Source organism: Terrapene carolina, unplaced genomic scaffold (genome assembly GCF_002925995.2).
Source record: "Terrapene carolina triunguis isolate 2854851 unplaced genomic scaffold, T_m_triunguis-2.0 Scaffold714, whole genome shotgun sequence".
NCBI classification, from domain to species: domain Eukaryota; kingdom Metazoa; phylum Chordata; order Testudines; family Emydidae; genus Terrapene; species Terrapene triunguis.
Genome location: NW_020665065.1, coordinates 17,056,643 through 17,077,599, shown reverse-complemented (window position 1 = coordinate 17,077,599; position 20,957 = coordinate 17,056,643). Strand labels below are relative to the sequence as shown.

The following is a 20,957-nucleotide window of genomic DNA, read 5'->3' as shown; positions in this document are numbered from 1 at the left end:
CGCGGGACGAGCGCTGCGAGCGGAACGAGCTGCTGGGCGACAGGTTGGTCTTGGGCGGCGCCAAGGCGGCCTCCTCCTCCTCCGCCAGGGCGTCCTCCCGCTGCTGCCGCTGGATCTCCCGGGCGATGGCGGCGTCGCTGTATTCCTGGTACAGGACGGCTACGGGGGTCGGGGGGGTCAGCGTCCGGGCACTGGGCCGAGGGGGCCCTTCTGCAGGGAACGAGACGCCATCCCCAGGGCGAAGGGGACACCCCTCGTGGGGCCCTAGGGTAACCCCGGGCGGGCATGACCTGGGTGGGGCACTGGCCTGGGTCTAAGGGCCGGGGTGGGGAGAAGGGGACTGGCAGGGGGGAGGGTCCGCCCCAGCTTTGCCCTCTGCCATCTAGCCAGGCCAGGGGCACAGGCCAGCGGCTCCTTCCCTCTGTGCCCATTTCAGGCAGGCACATCTCTCCGGCGTCTGTGCCCTGTGCTGCCCGCTGGCTCTGGACCAGGCAGCAGACGCCCAGGATAGGGGCGCACTGGCTGGCTGTGGGGGGGGGCCACGCGACCCCTGGCCCGGCATTAAAGGGCTCGGCACGGCTGGGACGTGGGCTCCTAAAGGCGGAGGGGAAATCCCCCGGAGGGGGGGCGCAAACTGGCTGCTTACAATTCAGCAGGAACCTCGACTGCCGCCTCTCATGCTGGACCAAAGCGCTCGGGCACCCACCCGGCTCCGCCTCGCTCCTACAGAGGGGAACACACCGGGTGGGGGGTGAGGGCTGGAGTCTGCACCCCCACACACACACTGACTTGTAGGGTGAAGGATCAGGGCCTGGGGGCTGAGTCGCTCCATGGGGCCTGATCCTGAGCTCGCTCACCCCAGTGCCGATCAGGAGTGGCAGCGGGACCAGGGCCTCTCTGCCGTCACTACATTCACCGCCCCAGCCGGGCGCCCAGCCCTATGGACACGGCCCTGCTCCTCCCTTGCCTGCGCCTGGGACAGGCCTCACACCAGCCCCAGGGGGGTGACCTGCACCTTGCACGGCCAGCAGCATGTTGCGAGGAGGGTGGGGCCGTCAGAGCCTGCCTGTCTGGCCAGGTGTTAGCGCCAGGTGACACGGAGCGGATCATTTACTGGTTATTTTAGGATCTTACAAAAATCAAAAATCAATAAAAAGGAGAGAGCAAAGACGATTAGAAAACAGAGGGGCTGAGAAACGCCTCTCGTGTGCCTCTCCCCTGGGCGGCCAGCCTGGCTCAGACGTGCCTGGGGGGCTGCAGTGGGTGAAATGGGGGACACACTCCCCACACTGTGGGGCCGGGCTCGGGCCCATGGGGCGGATGTCAGGGGGGCTCACCCCCTTCTCCATTGGGATGCTGAGTTTAGTTCGCGGCGCTGGGTATCTGGGGTCTAGTTCACAGCACTCACCGATCACTGATTTTGCAGCCCAGACCCCGCCAGCCCATGCCCTGGGAAATCCAGCTGCTCCGAGGAATTCGGCATCACCTTCCTCCAGCCCCCTTCTCTCGACAGTCCCGATCCCTGCGGCCTGCCCACTCGCCTGTGCCTTCTGGTGGGCTGGGAACACCGCCCTAGGGTCGTGAGCGCTCCCCACTGGCCTTACCTGGGACAGACGTTCCCTGGCTCGCTGGGCGACTCTGGGGACGGGAGGCCATCGCTGCCCGCGCTGCTGCGGCTCCGCTCCCTTCCATTCGGTTTACCTGCAAGGATGGACGGCAGCTTCACAGCCGATCAGGGAGGAGCTGGGCTGGCGTCTGTGTCAGGGCGCCCTGCCTCCATTGGTCCATCGCTAACCTGCCTCGAACAGGCCTAACGGCTCAGGGGAAGAGGGAGAATCCCATCATGCACCTGCGCGATGATGGGGGCAGAGAAGGAAAGCGGGCCAGGATTCCACCCCATCTCTTCACCACGGCCATGGCGACTCCACCCCCTTCTCACGCTTTCCCTGCCAGTCCGAGAGGAAGCACATGGGTGGGGGGTGGGGGGGAGCTGGCATTACAGATGTGCCCCTTCCGCCCGTGTCTCCTCCCAGGAACGTGGTTCTCCGTCTTCATTCGGGGGGACCACTCTACGAAAGAGACCTTGTGGACCACCGTCACCACTCCCAGACCTCGCCACTGAATGTGGACTGAGAGGGAGGTCCCCCAGGATGGGCACCAAGGACCACAGGCCTGTATACCATAGCGTGAAAGCCGCTAACCTGCCACTCTAGCGGGACTGAGCGTCTGATGCAAAGGGCGTTGGAGTCAACAGAAAGAAAGAAAGAAAGAAAGAAAGAAAGAAAGAAAGAAAGAAAGAGGCCCCAAGCCGACCATACCAGTTTGACCAGTAAGCCCAGTGTGAGAATCCCAGTACCTTCCTGGCTCGCCCAAGCCCCTTTCTCCTTGGAAGTGCTCCTGGCGGAGAAAGACTTGCCCAGCTTGAGGGAGAAGGTCGCCCTGCGCTGAGACAGCTGCAGCTTGTTCATGAGCTCTGAGGCCGAGAAGCGCCGCCTCTCCTGCTCTGCCGAGCCCTTGGCGCTCCGGCCAGCCGAGCACGGGGGCAGTGCCAGGTCCAGGGTCTCGGGCACTGCGTGGGGAGGCCCCTCAGGAGCCGGCCTCAGGTCCAGCGGCTCCATCCCCCGCAGCGCGAGCTCCCCCGCACACCTGCCATCCTCGTGGACTGGGGACCCTGGGAAAACGGCGTCTCCATCCAGGCTGGGGGTCGTGTCGCTGAGAGTCTCGGGGGAGTAGACCCTGATCTTTCTCCCTGGAAGGAGAGAGGAGCCACGGTGATGATTAGGCCCCAGCTAGCAGGGAAGTGGGGCATGTGGGAGCAGGGCTGCTTGGGCCCAACAGAGTGGAGCTGCCCAGGGAAGACAGCTCATGGGGCTGCTCCATCCCCTGGAACTGAGGGCCTGCCACCCTGGGAGCTTTTCCAGCCTCACGGTGCTACCGCCACACGGGGCACCAGTAGGGCTTAAGCCCAGGAGTGCTAGCACAGACCTCTGCCACTCGAGCTGAAGGAGGAGCTCCACCTGCTGGCAGCAGCAGAAGGCTATTATCCTCTCTGTGGATTAATCACCAGAAGGGGACACGACACACACAAGGCATGTGCATAACCTTCCACCCCCGGGACCCCAGAATGCTGAGCCCGTCTCTACCTGCCCCTACCTGTTTTCACAACAATGCCTGACCTTTACAGCAGCTTCTGGCCAGGGGGTCGCAGCGAATCAAGCCCCACAGCTGCCCCTCCCCCACCCCATTGTGAGACGGGATATTCCCTGTTCTCCAGAGGGGGAAACTGAGGCACAGAGGAAGCCAATGGCTGATCCTGAAATAGAATCTGGGCCTCCTGACTCCCAGCCGCCAGGCCGTCCTCCCTCTGGGTGCAGCGTGAGCAGCCAACGTGCAGTTGCACCAGCAAACCAAGCCGTGGGCTCGTGTCTGCACGGTACTGTTTGCGGACGTGTCTCCAGATGGAATTAGTTGGGCCCATGGGAGTTAGGCACCTAAGCCCTTTGAGGAGCCGGACCTCGGACCCTGGCACGGCAGGACTGTGTCCCCCATGGTGTGATGTGCACTTAGCCGGCTGGATTTCACCTGCAGCCGCGTTCCCCCCTGGGCAGCGGGAGCAGATGGCAGACAGTGGCGTCTGCCCAGCTGTTTGTCACAGGTGCTGTCTCCCGAGAGGTGTGTGCTGCCCTCTGCTCCTGTCGCACGCGCAGGAGCCGGCTCGGCCTGGGGAGAGGGCACTGGAGGCTGCTCCCGGCGCAGCCCTGCGCCAGGCCAGGGAGCTGGATTTCATTCCGGTTCCTGCCTCGTCAATGGCACTGCTAACTGGGTTCCAGCTGAACCCCCGGGGCTCCCAGGCGAGGGCCCTAAAACCACTGGGCCGTCCTGCCTGTCAGAAACCAGACGCTGCCCAGTAAATAACCAAACAGCATTTTCCAGGATCGGCTGCCTTCCTATGATCCCAGAGGGCGCTATCCAAGGGGGGCTATTGCAGAGTGCCACGTGTGACCAGGACAAGGGGATATGCGAGCTGGTGCCCCCCAAATGACCTATTGCCGGCTAGTGCTTGGACTGCGGCTCACTGAGCTCCTCTTGTCCGGTCCCTGCAAACACGGCCTGGCCGATGCCTCCGGGGCCCCTTGGAGGGCTTGCTATTTTTGCAGAAATGCTATCCCAGAATGCTTTGCAGCATCCGGTGCAGTGCGTTGCTGCTCTCTTGGGGCTGATGGGCTCCGTGGTCCGTCGTTTCCTGACAGGGGGTTGCCGTGCCCACGCTGCGGCGCTCTCCTGGCACGGGTGTGGCATGGAACGCAGGAGCCGGGGTTGCCACTTCTGGGGTACAGAACAGCAGGGCATCTGGGATGATCCTGAGCCCGTAAAACTGGCCTGGCCGTGGGGACTGGGCACCCTGACAGATTTACCGGGGCAGGTACCTCAAACCAGGGCCGACCCTGGGAAACTGGACAGGGGGCCACTCTAAGCTCAGCCCAAAGGTTTGGAGACTGGTTCAGCACAGGAGCCTCTCAAAAACCGCCTCAGCACCTGCCATCACTGACATGACATGCTGTGACGTTATTGATATAATCTGGGACCATATAGAACATGGTTGCAACCAAAGTCCTGTAGTGGCACCACATCTTGTATAAAGGGGGTCAAATGAGGTATCTAAGACAAGGTTATGGTTTGCTGGTTATGATTATGCTGCCTAGATATTTGTATCAATTTTGTAGTTGAAGTTATAAATATTGGCTCTGTACTGTCTGTATTTCAAACTTATGCTATGCTTCTGGGAAACCTCCCAGACAAGTTGGTGTTAGCTCTGCCTAGCCTGCTTGATGGCCCATTAAGGACCATCAGCTATACAATTGACCCATGGAGAGAAGGCAAATACGCCCTGTAACTCAGCAAAGTATGCAGGAACTTGCCCATGTGACTCCAGACTCCATTTTGCTGTAATTTTCCACAGTAAGAACAAAGAGGTGTTCTTACACCTGGAAAAAACTATAAAAAGGCTAATGCCTCATCTCCATCTTGTCTTCAATCCTGCTTCTTACCTCTGGAGGGACTTTGCTACAAACGGAAGCTCTGAACAAAGGACTGATGACCCATCCCAGCGGGGGATGTATTCCAGAGACTTGATTTGAACCTGCAGTTTATTCTATCGCTGCTGCAAGCCTGAACCAAGAACTTTGCCATTTCTGTATGTAATTGATTCCATTTAACCAATTCTAACTCTCATCTCTATCTTTTTCCTTTTATGAATAAACCTTTAGATTTTAGATTCTAAAGGATTGGCAACAGCGTGATTTGTGGGAAAGATCTGATTTGTATATTGACCTGGGTCTGGGGCTTGGTCCTTTGGGATCGAGAGAACCTTTTTTGTGTATATTGGGGTATTGGTTTTCATAACCATTTGTCCCCATAACGAGTGGCCCTGGTGGTGATACTGGGAAACTGGAGTGTCTAAGGGAATTGTTTGTGTGACTTGTGGTTAGCCAGTGGGGTGAAACCAAAGTCCTCTTAGTCTGGCTGGTTTGGTTTGCCTTAGAGGTGGAGAAACCCCAGCCTTGGGCTGTAACTGCCCTGTGTTAGCAATTTGTCCTGAATTGGCACTCTCAGTTGGGTCCCGCCAGAACCGCATCGTCACACATGCCCCATAGGGGCTACAGTTCCCTCCTGGAGTCCCCAGGAATTCAAGATTATGTCATGCAATGAAACTTCCAACCAAAACTGGCATCCCTGGCGGGGTCCCAAATCCAGGCTCTGGTGGGGGTAAATTCCAACGCTGGTGTGACACTGGCAGACTGGGTGCCAGCTCATGCCACGGTCCCCCTGCCTCCGCTGACTACGGATAACTACATAGCTGCAAGCCGCCTGGCTCACCTGGGCATTGGGATTGTGGAAACAGGCACTAGAGTGTCTGTGGGTTTAGCGTTCTGACTTTCTGGTGCGTGGCTGCCGGCGTTCGTCTCACGTATAACGCCTGCAGCCCGTATTGTAGGGCAATATTTGAGCGTTTGCCTTGTGAGCCTCTGGGACCATGTAAACGGCCAGAGAGGAGAGAGACACTGAGTCGTGTGAAATGCTGGGCCCCCACGGCAGGGGTTGTCTTCCCAGCAAGGAAGACCCATCGCACCAGGTGCACTAGCCTGGAACATTAAAGAAGACAAAAGACTTTGTTGTTTACTCTCCCTCCCATGAAGATGAGGCATGCGGGTGAATTCCTCCCATTAGCTGAGTTTGCAGCTCAGAGCAGAAGAGGGGAAGGGAATGAAAAGCCCTAAATGGAAGGAACTGCATCTTTATGCTGCCTGGACTTGGGGGGGAGGAGGGCAAGGTTTACTAGGCAGAAGCAAAAGATCCCCAGCGCTTCGCCTGGGTTAGCCCTGAGGGACACACAGAGCTTGCTTCTATGCTTTTCAGCCTGTGGGCCGCAGACCCAAAGGGGGCCGCAGACCGTGTCTACGATTCCCAAAGGGGTCCGCACCTCCATTCGAAATGTGTTAGGGGTCCGCAAATGGGAAACGGTTGAAAACTGCTGCTCTAGAATAAATCTTCAGATCGTTTATTACAGGATTGGCTACAAACGGCTCTAACATGCTGTTGACCTGGGGTAAGCGACCGGTCCTTTGGGACAGGAAGTAATCTGAATATTGCTGTGATCCTTGGTGTAAGGGACCATCTATCACAAAGGCAGACTCACTGGGTGGCAAGACAGATCAGAGCGCCCACGGGGACTGGCTGGGCCTCCACGGTTAGGGCTGTGACAGGGGGTTGCCCTTGATCCTTGGTTGGTGAAATCAACATATTGAACTCCCAACCAATCGGGGGTTCTGCCCTAATACTACACCCTGAGGTTGGCACTCATGCTTGTACACCACTGCAGGACAGCTGGGACCAGACCCCTGCTCCTGTCCGAACCCCACAGGCCCCACCCCTGCGCTGGAGGAGCATGGCCAGCGGGGAGAGTGGAAGATCATAAACGTTCCCTTCTGGCCTTCAGCTCTATGCCTCCTCCCTAGCATGCCCTGCCAGACGCCCCCTCTCAGAGACCCCCAGCTTGTGTGGTACCCGCAAAGGGGCATCCAGGGTGGGCAGGGCTCCCACCCCCCAGATGTGGCCAGACCCCCTCTGCCTGCCCTTCCTGTCCAGCCTTCCCCGTGAGACCAGCCTTTTCCCAGCACGCAATACTCACAAGCCAGCTTCTCCTTCTCCACCCCATGGGATCCTTGCCCCTGGGACTCGGGCAGCAGCGGGGGGCTTGTGGGCCCCCCGACGACGTCGTGGAGAGAGGAGTCGCTGTGAGACGAGGGCGGCTTGAAGGTGGTGTCGTGAAGCCAGCTGTCCGCGTTCCCCACCACCTGCTGTCCCTGGGGGGCAGCGATCCCCGCCGCCCCATGGCGAGTCCCGGAGCCCCCGCCCGCAGCATCGCCTCCAAAGGGGACCCCGGAGTCCGGGATCCAGCCCAGGCTGGGGTGGAAGTCTGGGTAGCTGTGATGGCAGGGGGGCCAGCCTTCGGGGCTCAGGTACAGGCTTCCCCACCCGTCCATGGGGCTGCTGTGGGAGCTGAGGAGCTCCCGGCCCTCCGAGGAGCACGGGACGAGACTAAAGTCCCCCTGACCAGGAGGCTGGAGGTTGGGGAGCTCCACGAAGGACAAACTCTCCTGCTTGCAGACGGCCACGTGGTGCCTCGCTCGGCAAGGCCTGTCCCCCAGGGCCTGGGGCCCACCCACGGTGAGGATCCCCATCTGCTGGCTCCCCGCTCGGTAGGGCAGCGACGTCAGGTGTGGCTGGAAGTCCGGCCGGGGGCGGTATTCCATCACCGAGGGCCGGCCTGCCCTAGACCTGTAGGGGAGAAACAACGGGACCGCGTCAGGCACGGGCAGGCCACGGGCCAGGTCCCCCTCCGAGGCGGCAGGTGACGCCAGGGCCTGAAATGTCCCCCGAAGTCTGGCTGGGAGCGGGTGGGGAGCTAACCGGGTCAGTGGGGGGAGGGGTGTCTCCAAATGGGATCAGTCTCCCACCCCCCATTAGAGGGTAGCGTCTGCAGCAACCATTAAACCGCCCAGTTCTCCCAGCTGGCCTGGGCCTGGCCAGCCCGAGGGGAAGGGGAACAGAGCACCCGTCTGCCTGTCCTGCAAGTGGATCTCAGAACCCGTCTCCAGATGTCACCCGTCATCCCCACTCCCTGTCTGCTCCCAAGACCCGGCCTGTCCGCCGCACGTATCAGCACGTGCTCGGTAGCCCTGCAAGGCAGCAGACTTGGGTTCGAGACCCTCCTCGGCCATGTGGGCTTGAGCAGGACACTCGGGTCCCCCATGAGACCTGCTGCTCTTGCCCCATTTCCCTGCAGCGCTTCCTGCTGGGAGAGGCTGGGGCTGGAGGAGCTGGGAATGCCGGCACAGCCAGTGCTCCTGCCCCATTTCCCACAGCGCCTCCTGCTGGGAGAGGCTGGGACTGGCGTGTCCGCGCTCCCCCACCGCCTGTGCCCCGGCACTGTTCCCCATCACGGTGACCTCTCTCGGGAGAGCCTGGGCCCAGAACGGGGGACCCAGGGGCACGGGCTGCAATCGGTACAGAGACTCCCCACTCCCCCGCTGCACCCTATGACGAAGTGGGGGATTTTCTTGTTTGTTTTCTTGTTTTCGGTGGGGTTTCAATGGTTTGCATGCGGAGGGGATGGGACTCAGTGTCCCTGGGTGTTACTGGTTTAACGAGGTGAGGGGAGAGGGAGTTTGTTGTTACAGAGGACCGGAGAGGGAACGTGGGACCCCAGCCAATGGCCTGGAGGATGGAGACCCCAGCGACCGGTGACCTGAGACCCCGACCCAGAGACCCAGCTCAGGAGTTGCAGCCGGCTCTGGCCAGTGGGCGGACAATGGGCTGCAGAGTGAGGAGCCAGTGACCTAACCAGCCGGTTCCAGCCAGAGGAGAGGAGGCCCCAGTTTACAACCCTGTTTACCTGGAGAGAAGACAATGGACGGAGGCGGGGCTTGGGGCCAGGGATCTCAGATGCCCAGCTGGGAGCAGGGGGGCTCTGGGCTGGAGAGGGGGAGCAGGCAGAGCCCACCTGGATGCAGAGAGACTGGGATGTGCTGGGCTGAGGGAGGCCAGGCCTGAGGCCCTGAGAGTTTCCTGTGGTGGGTTCAACGCTCAATAAACCCTCCTGTTTTATGCTGGCTGAGAGTCACTTCGGTCTAGAGAACAGGGTGGCATCAACCCCTTCGGGGGTGGAGGCCCAGTGACACAGGGGATCCCATCTGCCGGGGACAGCCCTGAGCCAGCCAAAGCCTCTGCAGAGCATGGCCCACAGGTGGAAACCGGCCATGTTTAGCTCCAGCCCCTTCACTACCTGGTTCCATGTTCAGTTAACGCTGGAGCATGCACAGAGCCCAGTGGTTCAAACCCTTCCAAAGATCAAGCGCCCATTTCAACGGGGTCACAAGGATGTAGCGAGTGACTCACTAGGACTCACCAGTGCCTGGCCCCGGACCTTCAACACCTGCATGTCTGACCCAGCCCTTCCTCCTGCCCTGGAGATACAGGGAGTTCACAGCAGTTTGCTGTGTGGACAGCTTTCGGGAGAGACCCCCAGACCGAGGTCCTCTCTCCCTGCAGTGGACAGGCCATGGGGTTTGCCGAGATGTCCTTGGCCAAAATGACTCCTTCCCCAAGCTGTGCACCATGCTGTCTGTGCCCTACCCCAGACCTGGCTGCATTTCCGCGGCACTGTCACGAAAGGTGCTAGAGAAACGTAAAAGATGCGGATGAGGAGGCTGGGGAGGCCAGGACTGGTGCAGCCTCGGGGCTAAGACCAAAAAGCTCATCCCAGAACCCTGCCTCGGCTGCCTGTCTGCCCCCGGGCCGGGCTTGGCTGGCTGGAGCACTTTTCACCTGCCATAGTCATAGGTAAAGGCTGGAGTAGAGTTTACTGCCCAGCCAGGAACAGAGGCCAGGTGCGGATCAAAGCGCTGAACAGTAAAGACCTTGGCAGTGGAACGCCACCTGCTTCCCCAGCAGTCTCGTGGTGGCGCTGGGCCCAGGCACACAGCCAGAGCCCGCCCCAGAGGCAGGTGTGTGGTCCAAATGTAATGCCAGGCAGGTTGTGCCAGGGCAGGAAGAGGAGGGAGAGTCAGAGGGGAAGGTGAAAAGGGGACCGGCAGCAGGGGAGAATGAAGAGGAGGGAAAAGCCCAGGGAAGGAGAGGGAGGGATGGGAAAAGGAGGGGAGAGAGGGATCAGGAAGGCAGTTCAGGGAGCACCAGAGAAGTCGGAGCTGGGCACAGCGAGGGGGTGGGAAGGGGAGACTGAGCCAAGCGACACGGCAGAAGTTTGCAAAGGCTTTTTATCCAGCTCCCACCATCCTCAGGGGCAGATCTCACCAGACTCGGCAGCGATCGGTACCTGGAGGTGAGTCCCCCACCCAAAAGCCAGGGCGCTGCGGGAAGTTACTCAGTAGCGAGGACTCAGAGCCAGTGTCCCAACACCATGGTAGGGGGCGCTGTGCTGCAGGAAGGGGGGGTGACTCAGTTTGCGTCATCAGGGCCCCGGGGAGGGTAGTCCAAATTTGGGGTTGTCTGAGTAAGGCGTTCCTGAGGTCCAAGCCCCCTACAAAGATCACACACTCCCCAAATGTGACAGCTCTTCTAACACATGGGCTCCAACCCTGGCTCTGACCCGCCCCACTCTGAGGCCTGCTCAGGGCTGATCTCGGCCGGTGCTGGCACTTCCTGCCCCATTGGGGAAGCGATATTGAAGAAGTGAATCGGGGTAAAGTGTGGAACTATGGCACCAAACAGAGCAAAGACCAGGGCTCTGATCTGATGCAAGGCAGGGGACTTGCAGAAAGCCAGCTGTCAGAGCACGCTGCCGTGCTGGGGTCATTAAACCTGAGACCCATCCACGCTTTGTTAGCTGATGTCCAGCTTTTCACGAATGGGTGTTGGGCACATTGGCTGCATTCTGCAGAGGCTCCTGTTCAGAGTTTTGCCCTCAGAGCAAAGCTTCCAGGTTAAGAGCTGATGTTCCAAAATGCTCTGAAAATCCGTAGACAGACTCCGGTTTTATGGCAGCAGCATTGTCAAGGAGCAGAGCGTCAAACTCAAGGGAAGATGAAAGACAGTAGCTTGCAGCATCATTCCCATAATGTAATCCCGGGTTTCCTGAACAATGGGACTGAGTGTGATCAAAGAAAAGCAAGTAGCTGCAACTCTCGGCGGCAGCCTGATCAAAGGGGTCGCCGTGCACCAGGAAATGCACCCGTCACAGAAAGCCCTGTTGTCAAGACTGGCACAGTGCCTACCTTGACTAATGTGGTGCCAGGATTCTGGCTTCAGTCCAACAGCAAGTTATTTTTCCCATGAGAAATCAATGCAGAAAGCAAAAATCCAACGTTTGACACCAATCTACACAAACCAAGGGATGCCCCCTGTCAGTTACACCCCTCAAAGGGCTGTTCCTTGGGAAAAGGGGTCTAAAGGAAATGTCAGACACTGGGAAAATGTTCCTTACCCAGCCCTTATTAAAACAGTCCTAGCAAACCTCACTCGCCCCCAAGCTATTGAACATAAAACAATAGGACTACAGAACTGCTTGAATTAAGCAGGGCACAAACTAAGCATTTAAAAACAATCCTCTAGCCCCACAGGCAGCATTTCCGAAGACCTTTTCCACCCTGTTAAAATGGAAACCCTGGTGCGCCCTGCCCTGGGGCTCGGGGCAGACTTGCAGAAGGTTCCCGGCCCGTCAGCCTGGCCTTTGAGGGTTTCTGACCTGAAGCAGGGTTTTGCAGCAACAAGCGGAAGGAGCTCGGCATTGTCCTGCAGGGCTCGTGGGCTCGGTTCTACTGTTGCATCTCTAGGGGAACTGTGCCGGTATGTGCGCTCCCTGCCAGCCAATCCCTCCCCTGTTCCGCTGCACCAAACCGTGCAGGGCAGCTGCATGCAAATAAATGCTGGGATTCAAATCAGTGGAACCCAACACAACCGCCTTCTCCCAGTCCTTCCTTGGGGCTTCTGATGGCACCACCCCTATTGAGCTATTCCCTGCTGCTGTTGCCAGCTCCAGGGGGCAGAGTTAAGGTGAATGAGGGAGTGGGGTGTCCTTAACTTCGTATTTCCCAGTTTTCAGAGGGCTAAGTTTAGCGGTTCTCCCTGTTCCAGAAGGGCACGAGGCAGCGCTGGGCAACCTGAGATCCCTGTTATTTAACAGAGGAGAGGGGCATAGCGGGCGACGTCCCCAGAACTAAGGTGCCCACGGGGCCCAGTCTTGGAATTAAGGCTCTCAACCTATTCCTGTTCTTCCATCGGCCACACAACTCCAGCCCGGGTTCTTCTTCTCTCCCGGGAGGGGATTGGAAGCAAAATATAGTCCAGCTGGGCACAGGATCCCTCCCCAGCTGGCTTTAGTGCAGGCAGCAGCATGTGGGACACAGGGAAATCCTGGAATGGAGTTGCGGGTTCCCTTGAAGTGGAATCAGGGAGCAACACTGCGCTTCCGACCTGTCAAGTTCTGCCACCCGCGCCGGGGCTGGGGGAAAGATCCAGCTGCCCCCTGGGCATACGGTGATCTGGCCCAGCATGGCCGGGTTCTTATAGGGGTTCGATGCCAACCACTGGCCCAGGGCTAGAACTCCTGGGTCCCACCAGCTCCTCCACTGACCTGGATGCCTCATGTCTATACGCTGGGGGGGGGGGCTCCCTGGGCTCCAGACTCTCCCTGGGGGGCTGCCCCAAATCGCCTCATTGGAAGGGTGGAACCTGGCGGGGACCCAGAGCTCTGGCTCCGGCCTGAGCCCCAGCGTCTCCCCTGCAGTCCGAGGCAGCGGACACGAGCCAGCCACGGGGGGATTAATTGCAGGCTAGATGTCCCCTTAGATACAGGAGCCACATTGTCCCCTCCCCCCGCTGCTGCCAAGCGCTCAGCCTGGCCCGGGTCCCGGGCGGGCTGCCACCAAGTCAGACCGTTGTATGGGAGGGCGGCGAGCTGGGAAGAGGAGCCTGCGAGGCGGGAGAGGTCCGTCCCTCACCTGCAGCTGCCTCTGGGGTGGAACAGCACAGCTGTCCCCGGCACGCAGCGAAGCCGCGCGGGAGCTCAGGACGGCAAGTGGCCCGTATCCGTTTGAAAGTGCAGGCGGGAGGTTAGCGAGGCCACCCCACCAGCTCCGCTCAGCCCCGACTCAGAAACGGGCCTGGGGGGGGTCGCTAATGGCTCCCGCGGCTGCCCGGATCAGCACCGACCGGGAGGGGAGCGCTGCTCTGGGGTCAGCTGGTCCGGGCCCCGTTCCCGGCTCGCCCCGGGGGCAGGGCTGCGGACCCGGGGCCTGCCGGAGAGGCGAGTGGGAGCCGATTGGAACCGCCCGGCCCGGCCCGCGGCTCCCCCTTCGCTCTCCTCTCCCTGAGCCCAGGGGCTGCCCTTTCCCGTCTGTGCCCCCAGCCCGGGACCCCTCCCCTCCTGCTGCCCTGCGCTGTTTGGAGCCCGCGGTCCAGCCCCACGTCCCCTCTCGGTGGGGCTAGCGCTCGCCACCCGCCCACTGGCCGCAGCCTGGAGCAAAGGACGGAGACCTGCCCCCCGCTCCCGGCGCCCGCCCCACCCGGGGTCCCATCTCTCGGCTGGGGGCGCGGGGGGAGGAGAAGGGACCGGCCCGAAGCGGTACCTCATCTGCGCGCCGGCTCCCGGCCTCAGCTGTCCCCGCAGCTCCCCGCAGCCCCGGGGTCCATCCTCAGCCCGCCGCCGCCGTTCCCCCGGGCTCCCCGGGCCAGCCCCCCCGAGCGGCCCCGGCCCACAAGAGACGCCGGGAGCAGAGGGCTCCTCAGCGGCCCCGCGCCAGCCTGGAGCCGCCCCGACTCTCCCCCTGCGCCGAGAGATTTGTTCGCTTCATCTCCGGCACCTGCTGGAGCCGCCTGCGCCGGGGCTGGCTCTGGGTAGCCTGGGGCCACCGCTGGCGTGTGCGTCTGAGTCCCTCGCTGCGCGGGCCATGGAGCCCGGCGGAGGAGGAGGGACCGGCGGAACGCGGGGCTGCGCTGACTTGCCCGCTGGCTTCTCCCCTCCCCGCCGCGCCCTCCCCGCTCCCCGGGGGACCTGTCTTCGCAGCAAAGCAAACAGGTTTGGCCGGTAGCGAGGTAGGAGGCAGACGAAGCCGGGAACGATGCCAGCGGTGGGGCGGGAGCGGGCGAGCGGCACAATAGCTGCCCTGTGCTCCGGGCAGGCTCTGGAGAGGGCCCGGCAAGGCAGGAGGGGGAGAGCCGGCAGCCTGCCCCTGGGTAGCCAAAGCGGGCAGCAGACAGCCGGGCAGTCCCCAGGGCCGGGGGTCGATCCCGGGTTCTAGCCCCAGCTCTGTCATTAGCCTGCTGGGTGACCTTAGACCGGTCACTTCCCCCCCGTGCCTCAGTTTCCCCCCCCCCCCCCAATAGGGGGATGATGCTCCCGCCCGCCTTGGCAAAGCGCTAGATAAGAACCGGGGGTTGCCGTTGGGAGAAATAACTTTGGAGCCCTGCTGGGGGCAAAGAAAACTTCCGAAATATGCAAGTGCCGGTCCTGGAAGCCAGCCACATCCGAGAGGTGTGAACTGACTCTGGGTGGTAACTCGCGCCCTACTGATGCCAGCGTGAACCGCACCAGGGTTAACTATTTCACTGCCTGGGGAGCTGGCGAATAGAAAAGATCCTGCCTCATCGGCCTGGTCTCTCGAATATCCTGGGGCCAACAGGGCCACCACGGGCGGAGGTGCTTTAGCCGGGCAGGTTGGTTCCCTGAGGAAAAAAACATTCCACTGCGCAAAGTGTGGGGGTGTCACCCGCAACAACGTTAAGGAGCGGTCGCAACAGGCAGCCCCGATCCCGTGGTGATGGGCCCTTCCGAATCCGGAGCGGGACTGACTCAGAGCCAGGCCCCTGGTCTCTTCCCTGCCCCTCGTGCACTGAACGGAGTCTGACTCCAGAGTCCTTCTTGTGTTTACACGTGGGAGTGCGAATTAAACACCCACCCGCCAAATACCACTCCTGCAATCCCCACCACTACCCGTGCCAACCCCTTCCCCCCCCAAGCGCTTGGAAACCAGGCCTTTCCCATCTCCCCAGCGCTGGGGCTGCACCAGGAACATGAACTGTGTGCACTGACACGTTGTAATTAACACGTCATTGAAACCCCTCCCCTCACAGCACCTGGTGCAGACACAGAGAGGGGTGTTTAAGCCCAAGCCCGGGTGAGCTCCGTGAGCAGTAGCAGGGACAGGGGGCAGGTTCCCAACACAGCACCTGGACTGGAGGGAAGGTGTGTGAGCCCCTCATCAAACAACCCTGACCGGCTGGGTACTCACTCTGGAGCTCTGCGGCTCTCCAGTGGGCCATGATGTTACATTCACAGCACACAGAGAAGTTAGATACAAACATTAAAACACTCTAGCTGGAAGGGTTCGATGTCACTTCGCTTTATTTCCTAGAATCCAGATTGCTAACGCACAAGAACCCCAAACCAGAGAGAGACAAAGCAGGCTGCTCCCTACGAGAGGCACAATTCACCCCACCTTCCTTTAGGCTGGCTCTCTGCAGACTGACTTCTAAAACCAGATTGCAGGCTTCCCTGCAGAGCCCCCTCGCCTGCAAGGCGGGCTAGGAAAAAAAACATAGGATTTTAAGTGACAGCCTGTAATTTTGACACCGTTTTCAAAACACCACAATGGGAACCTCGGGGAAAGCCTTTGTTCCCTTTAATAGATGCCCTTGACATCACAGAGTAACTGAGTGAGGAGGCCCTCTAGGATTCCCCAGGGGAACGCTGTGAGGAAGTAGCGATTTGGGGGGTTCAGAAGTTGTGGCCGGGGTTTGTTTAAGTTGTGGGTTGTGGGTCAATTCATGTACCATACACAAACACACCAACAAACTCGCAAGGGCTTGCTACTGGATCCCTGCTTTCCAGATGGATTCCCAGCATCTGTTCAAACACACAGAGGGGGTGGGAAACCATGCAAATAACTCCCTAGCGCATTCGTGGGATTCAAACGAGTCCCTCTATCGCTGTCTGGCAAGTCATCGCTTGCAACGGAGCGTTTTCCACACCTCGCGTTACGTGTCACAAAACGCAGCGAAAAATAACTGCACCACTTTGAATGCAGAACACGCAAAAGGGCAGTAAAAGAGCGGTGTCCAAACTGAACAGTCACTACTTACAAACTCAGCCGTCTTGTCTTGGTCGTTTCACTCTCCCGCCTTTCGTTGCTGGTATAAGCACGCCTGAGCTGCAGCCTGGTGACCCCCCCCCCTCCCAGAGGCAGAAGAGACGCTATGTGGCCCAGTTGGCTTCCCAAGGCAAGGGTGGCCGGGCCGAATTTGAGTGTGTGGCGGGGCGACCTGGTCACGCGCAGGGTGGCCGCACTGCTCAAGTTTGCAGCACCCGCTGCTGCGGCGTGTTAAGATTGCGGTTTCCCCCCGCCAAAATCCCAGCCCACAAATTTCTTACAGCCTGGCCCCACTGGAGATAGCCAGCCCCTCCCAGAGCCCAGCCAGGGAATACAAGAGCCTGCCAACAAACCGGGCAGTGTGTGCGCAACTGGCATCTCTGGGGCCACGTCCCCATAGGCGCAGCCCACAACCTGCCCTGTGTGGCACAGAGACTCTGTGCCCTGCAAAGCGAATCACTGTGGCCCCTGACGGTGCCACGGCTCCCCTGGCAGGGCACTGCGTGGTCCCACAGCCTCCTGTGACAGACTGGCCACGAAATGAGTTCCCAGGCCACAAAACCACACCTGGCACCAACTGCTGGGGGTAGATCTGGGCAGAGAAGCTCAACTCCCCTGTCAGCTGTGTACGGGGCCCGTTGGGGGGCAGCCTGGCTATTCCCCGCTGGTTCGGAGTCTGACGGCCCTCGCACTAGTGGCTAGTTCACAGGAGAGGCTTGCGAGAGAACTGGGCTGTGGATAAAGCACTGGATTGGGACTCAGGAGATCTTCGTTCTATTCTATTCCCTGGGCCCAGATCCTCAAAGGTATTTAGGGGCCTAACTCCCACTGAAGTCAATGAGAGATAGGTGCCTAAATCTCTCTGTGGATCTGGGCCGGCCTTAGTTCCAGCTATTTAATGGCAGTGATATTCTGCCGTGGCTAGTTAGATTGTAAGGGCTCTGGGGCAGGGACTGGCTCTCACTCTGTCTATGTGTAACGCCCACAGACCCCAGTCGTTGGTAGGCGGAATCAAACCTGGGACCTCAGTGCATGAGCTTCTAGAGCATGTGGAATAGCCAACGGGCTGTTAGCTAAGGGTGTAGAGCAGACTCATTAATCTCTCTAAGTGGTCTGGGTGCCACTAGCTGGGACAGACACCACACCCAGGAGGTGTGTGGGTTACCTGTGCAGCAGCTGGCACATCAGGGCCCTGGATCTCAGCCAGGTTCTGCAGGATCTACAGTAAAGAGCTATTTCTGAGACGAGGAAGGATACCAGCCTATTAGTGCCAGCTAAGGGAGTTATTTGTCATCATCATGGCAAATGCCAAAGAGGAGCGTGGCCTCCTTGTGGTTCAAGTTGCCACCCGACTGTTATTCCTGGAGCGCAGAGAGGTAAAGGCCTCTCTGCCTCCAGGGCTCGCTCGGGCCTGGCTGGCGAGCCAAGAGGCGAGGTCCTGCCCCCAAGCCAGAACACGGACGTGCTCCTGAAAGCGCCTCCCTGCCGCCCACTCTGGAATAGCCACGCAGGGTTAACATGGGCCCCAGGACAGAGATGAAGGCAGCACTGGCCCGGGCACTGGGGAGAGGGAGAGGCGCTTCTCCATGATTGGGCCGGGAGTGGGGGTGGGGTGCTGCTACAAAGGAGATTTCTGGCCCTGGGCTTCCAGGGGAGCTCCAGGCCGGGATCTCTGAATTCAGACCGGGGCGGTGGGTGAGCTGGGTCTGGCAGGCTCAGCTGGGATGGTCTCTTGTGCTGGGGGAGGTGGTTCTGCTGTGATCAGTCACTGGACTTTGGACAGGGAATGGCCCTCGTCCAGCAGGGTACGGCGAGGTGAGACGCTGCAGAGACCGGGATCTCACTGTGGAGACAGCTGGGTGGCCACCGCCATTGCGCGTGGCACATAAGAATGGCCAGACTGGGTCAGACCAATGATCCATCTAGCCCAGTATCCTGTCTTCTGACAGTGGCCAATGCCAGGTGCTTCAGAGGGAACAAACAGAACAGGACAATTATTGAGTGATCCATCCCCTGTTGTCCAGGCCCAACTTCGGGCAGTCAGAGGCTTAGGGACACCCAGAGCATGGAGTTGCGACTCCTCTTGGCTAATAGCCATTGATGGACCTATCCTCCAGGAATTTCTCTAGTTCTTTTTTGAACCCAGTTATACTTTTGGCCTTCACAACATCCCCCGGCAAGGAGTTCCACCAGTTGACTGGGTGTCGTGTGAACAAATACTTCCCTGTGTTTGTTTTATACCTGCTGCCTAGTCATTTCATTGGGTGACCCCCACTTTCTCCAAACCCGTCATGATTGGATAGTTAGATAGCCTTCTATCCTAGCCCCCCGTTAGTGTTCCGGGGGGGCCGTGCCAGGGATTTATCTAGTGGCATCAGGATATTTTCAGAACATGAAACAGGGGGAGCAGCAGGCTGGGCCCCGGGCTCCCAGCCAGAACATGTGCTGCCCACCGGGCCCCAGGGGGGCGCTCCTGGAGCCCTGCAGGGATGAGCTGGGAGCAGCAAGGCCAGAGCCATGGGGGGCGGGAGGGGGACTCCAGGGCTCATGTCCCTTTGGGTCCTGCAGAGCCACCCTGCGGGATCAGCCCAGCGCCGCGCAAACATGAGCTCGTCGATGGCGCTGCGTGGCCGGTCACGTCCCGCAGCCCCCGCGGCCCACGGACGATGCTCAGCGGGGGCCTGTTTGCCGAGGCTTGTGGGCGCCCTGCCAGCCCCGTCCCCGCAGGTCCCGGCTCAGAGCTGCGCCGCCGGGTTCTCTGCCACCCCCGGGACTGCGGAGAGCGGGATTGGGAGCCCAGGGACACCCGCGAAAAAGATCATGCGCTGGGTACAGCCAGGCCCTGCATCCGGAGCTGGCTCTGAGCAGCGCGTTCCCACGGGCAGCCCGGCGCTCGCCCCACGGCGGGGTAGGGGCAGCTCGCCAAAGCTAAGCGGCAGCGGGCTCGGGCAGCGCCAGGTCAGGAGAGCTGCCGAGCCAGGGTGCTCCGGGGGAGGCCCGAGTCCTGGCCCAGCTCTACCACCCTGCTGGGGGCGGGGAGGAGCTCCCAGCGGCTCCGGGCCCAGGCCCTGCTAGCCAGGGGCGCTCGTTGGGCCGGGGCCCGGGGTTCGGGGCTTCTCTTCCCGCAGCAGCGGGTGCCAACGGCCCCAGGCCCGCGGGAAAGGTCTGGGGTCAGCTCAGGAGCCGTTAGCAGAGCGGGGCGGGAATAGGGTCAGCCTGGGCCGGGAGATGCTGGCTGGGTTGTATTAGCCTCCGGTGAGGCCCATCTCCTGGGGGCCCAGCCCCGCTGGAGGCGAACAGGACACCGGGGCTGGAGCCCCGTGGCTCGGGGCCGGCTGCTCTCCAGCTCAGATGCACCCTTGCGGCTCCTGCATTGGGCTCCTCCCGGGAACGGCAGCCCTGGGCTGGGCGAGCTCCAGGGACCGCCCGGAGGAGCCGGTGTGAGGGATCCAGGGTGGAGCTTTCCCCTCGGAGCCGCTGCCTGGGCGCCTTCCCCTCCTCCCGCGGTGCCCCTTTCCCAGGGCCCTGGAAAAGCCAAGGGCTACACACCTGCCCCCTTTGGGCACTGAAGAGACCAGGGCCGAGCGACCGCTCGCCGGCTGTGGGGCCGGGGCAGCATTACGCAGCCCCGCTGCCCGGGAGGGGCGGAAGCCCATGGCTAGAGGTGCCCCGGCCCCAGAGCGGGACATGGGGGGCGCTGCTCGGGGCACAGCGGGGCGGTTTGGCACCGTGATGCGATGGGGCCCGGAGACCTGCGGGCATCGGGAGAGGAGGCCGGGGGGTGGCCCAGGGCTGGGGGGCGCTGCCCTGACATGAGGGCACCGCGCGTCAAGGCCCTGCGCTAAGCGGGGATGTGACGGGGCTGCGGGAGTGTCCCGCCTCTGGCCCTGGCTCCGGGACCGGGATTCCCGGCCGGGCTCCTCCAGGGCCGCGGAGCAGCCGCGATTACCGCAGTGGGTCGTTTCAGCTCCGACGAGGCAGCGAACTTCCTCCCTTCGCCGCCTTTTTCCCCGCGGGGCCGTAAATGTCAAGGGGCGGCCGCCGTCCCGCCCCCCGCTGCGGGCGCTGAGTTCCAGGGGCTGCGAGCCCGGCTCGGGCGCGGGGCCCTAATTAGCCTCCTTGCTCGCGGGTTGGTTCAGGTTCCCGCAGGGGCCGCTTTCCCCGCAAGCCCGAGCCCGACCCTTCCCAGCGAGGGCCCCGAGCCGCTCCACCAGCCCCTCCGCCCGGCAACGCGCCAAAGTCCCCCGCGTCCCCTCCACGCGAGTCCGCGCACCCGCCCCGCTGCTGCCCGGCTCTGCCTAGCGCAGGTGGCTCGTGCGGGACACTGAGCTAAGTCAGTGTCCCGGGTGGGACCTGCTGGGTGCCCCGCCGCACGGTGCTCCTGACGCGGGTGCCCCTCTGCCCACGCAGCGTCCCCCGGGCCTGTCCGAAGCCAGGGGCCGAAGGCCGGAGGGGCCTGTCCCGGCTCAAGGAGGTGGAAGGGAGCAGGACCCTACGTGGTGGCGATCGGAGCCGCTCCGGGCAGCGGGGATGCCCCTGGGAAGCGGCTTGCTGGGCTGGGAGCCGCGGGGAGGCCGGTGCCGCCCACGGGCCGGAGTCAGGGCCCGGCCGCGCAGGGCTGGAGCACGAAGGGGCCACGGCAGAGCGTCAGGCGGCCCCCTTAGCACCACGCCCCCCCCTTGTCTGCCGCTGCCCCCCCCCCCCCATCGCTCAGTTTCTCTCCCAGCCGGCGGGGAGCTGGAGAACTGAGTCTCAGTCCCTGGGGGGGGGGTGTCAGACCGCGCAGGGGGG

The 20,957-nt window shown here is 61.3% G+C and overlaps 1 protein-coding gene across 1 annotated transcript in view; it reads right to left on the bottom strand.

Moving 5' to 3' along the window:
- Window positions 1–13,688, bottom strand: part of ARHGEF19 (Rho guanine nucleotide exchange factor 19) — a 66,369-nt gene extending 52,681 nt beyond the window's left edge. Inside the window, exons 1-6 of the mRNA XM_026660112.2 lie at window positions 13,647–13,688; window positions 7,190–7,839; window positions 2,357–2,749; window positions 1,605–1,701; window positions 647–723; window positions 4–159 (exon numbers count right to left, since the gene is read on the bottom strand). Coding sequence (XP_026515897.2) covers window positions 4–159; window positions 647–723; window positions 1,605–1,701; window positions 2,357–2,749; window positions 7,190–7,839; window positions 13,647–13,651 — 1,378 coding nt within the window. The 5' untranslated portion in view covers window positions 13,652–13,688. The remainder of the gene's footprint in view (window positions 1–3; window positions 160–646; window positions 724–1,604; window positions 1,702–2,356; window positions 2,750–7,189; window positions 7,840–13,646) is intronic.
- Between the last annotated feature and the right edge of the window lie 7,269 nt (window positions 13,689–20,957).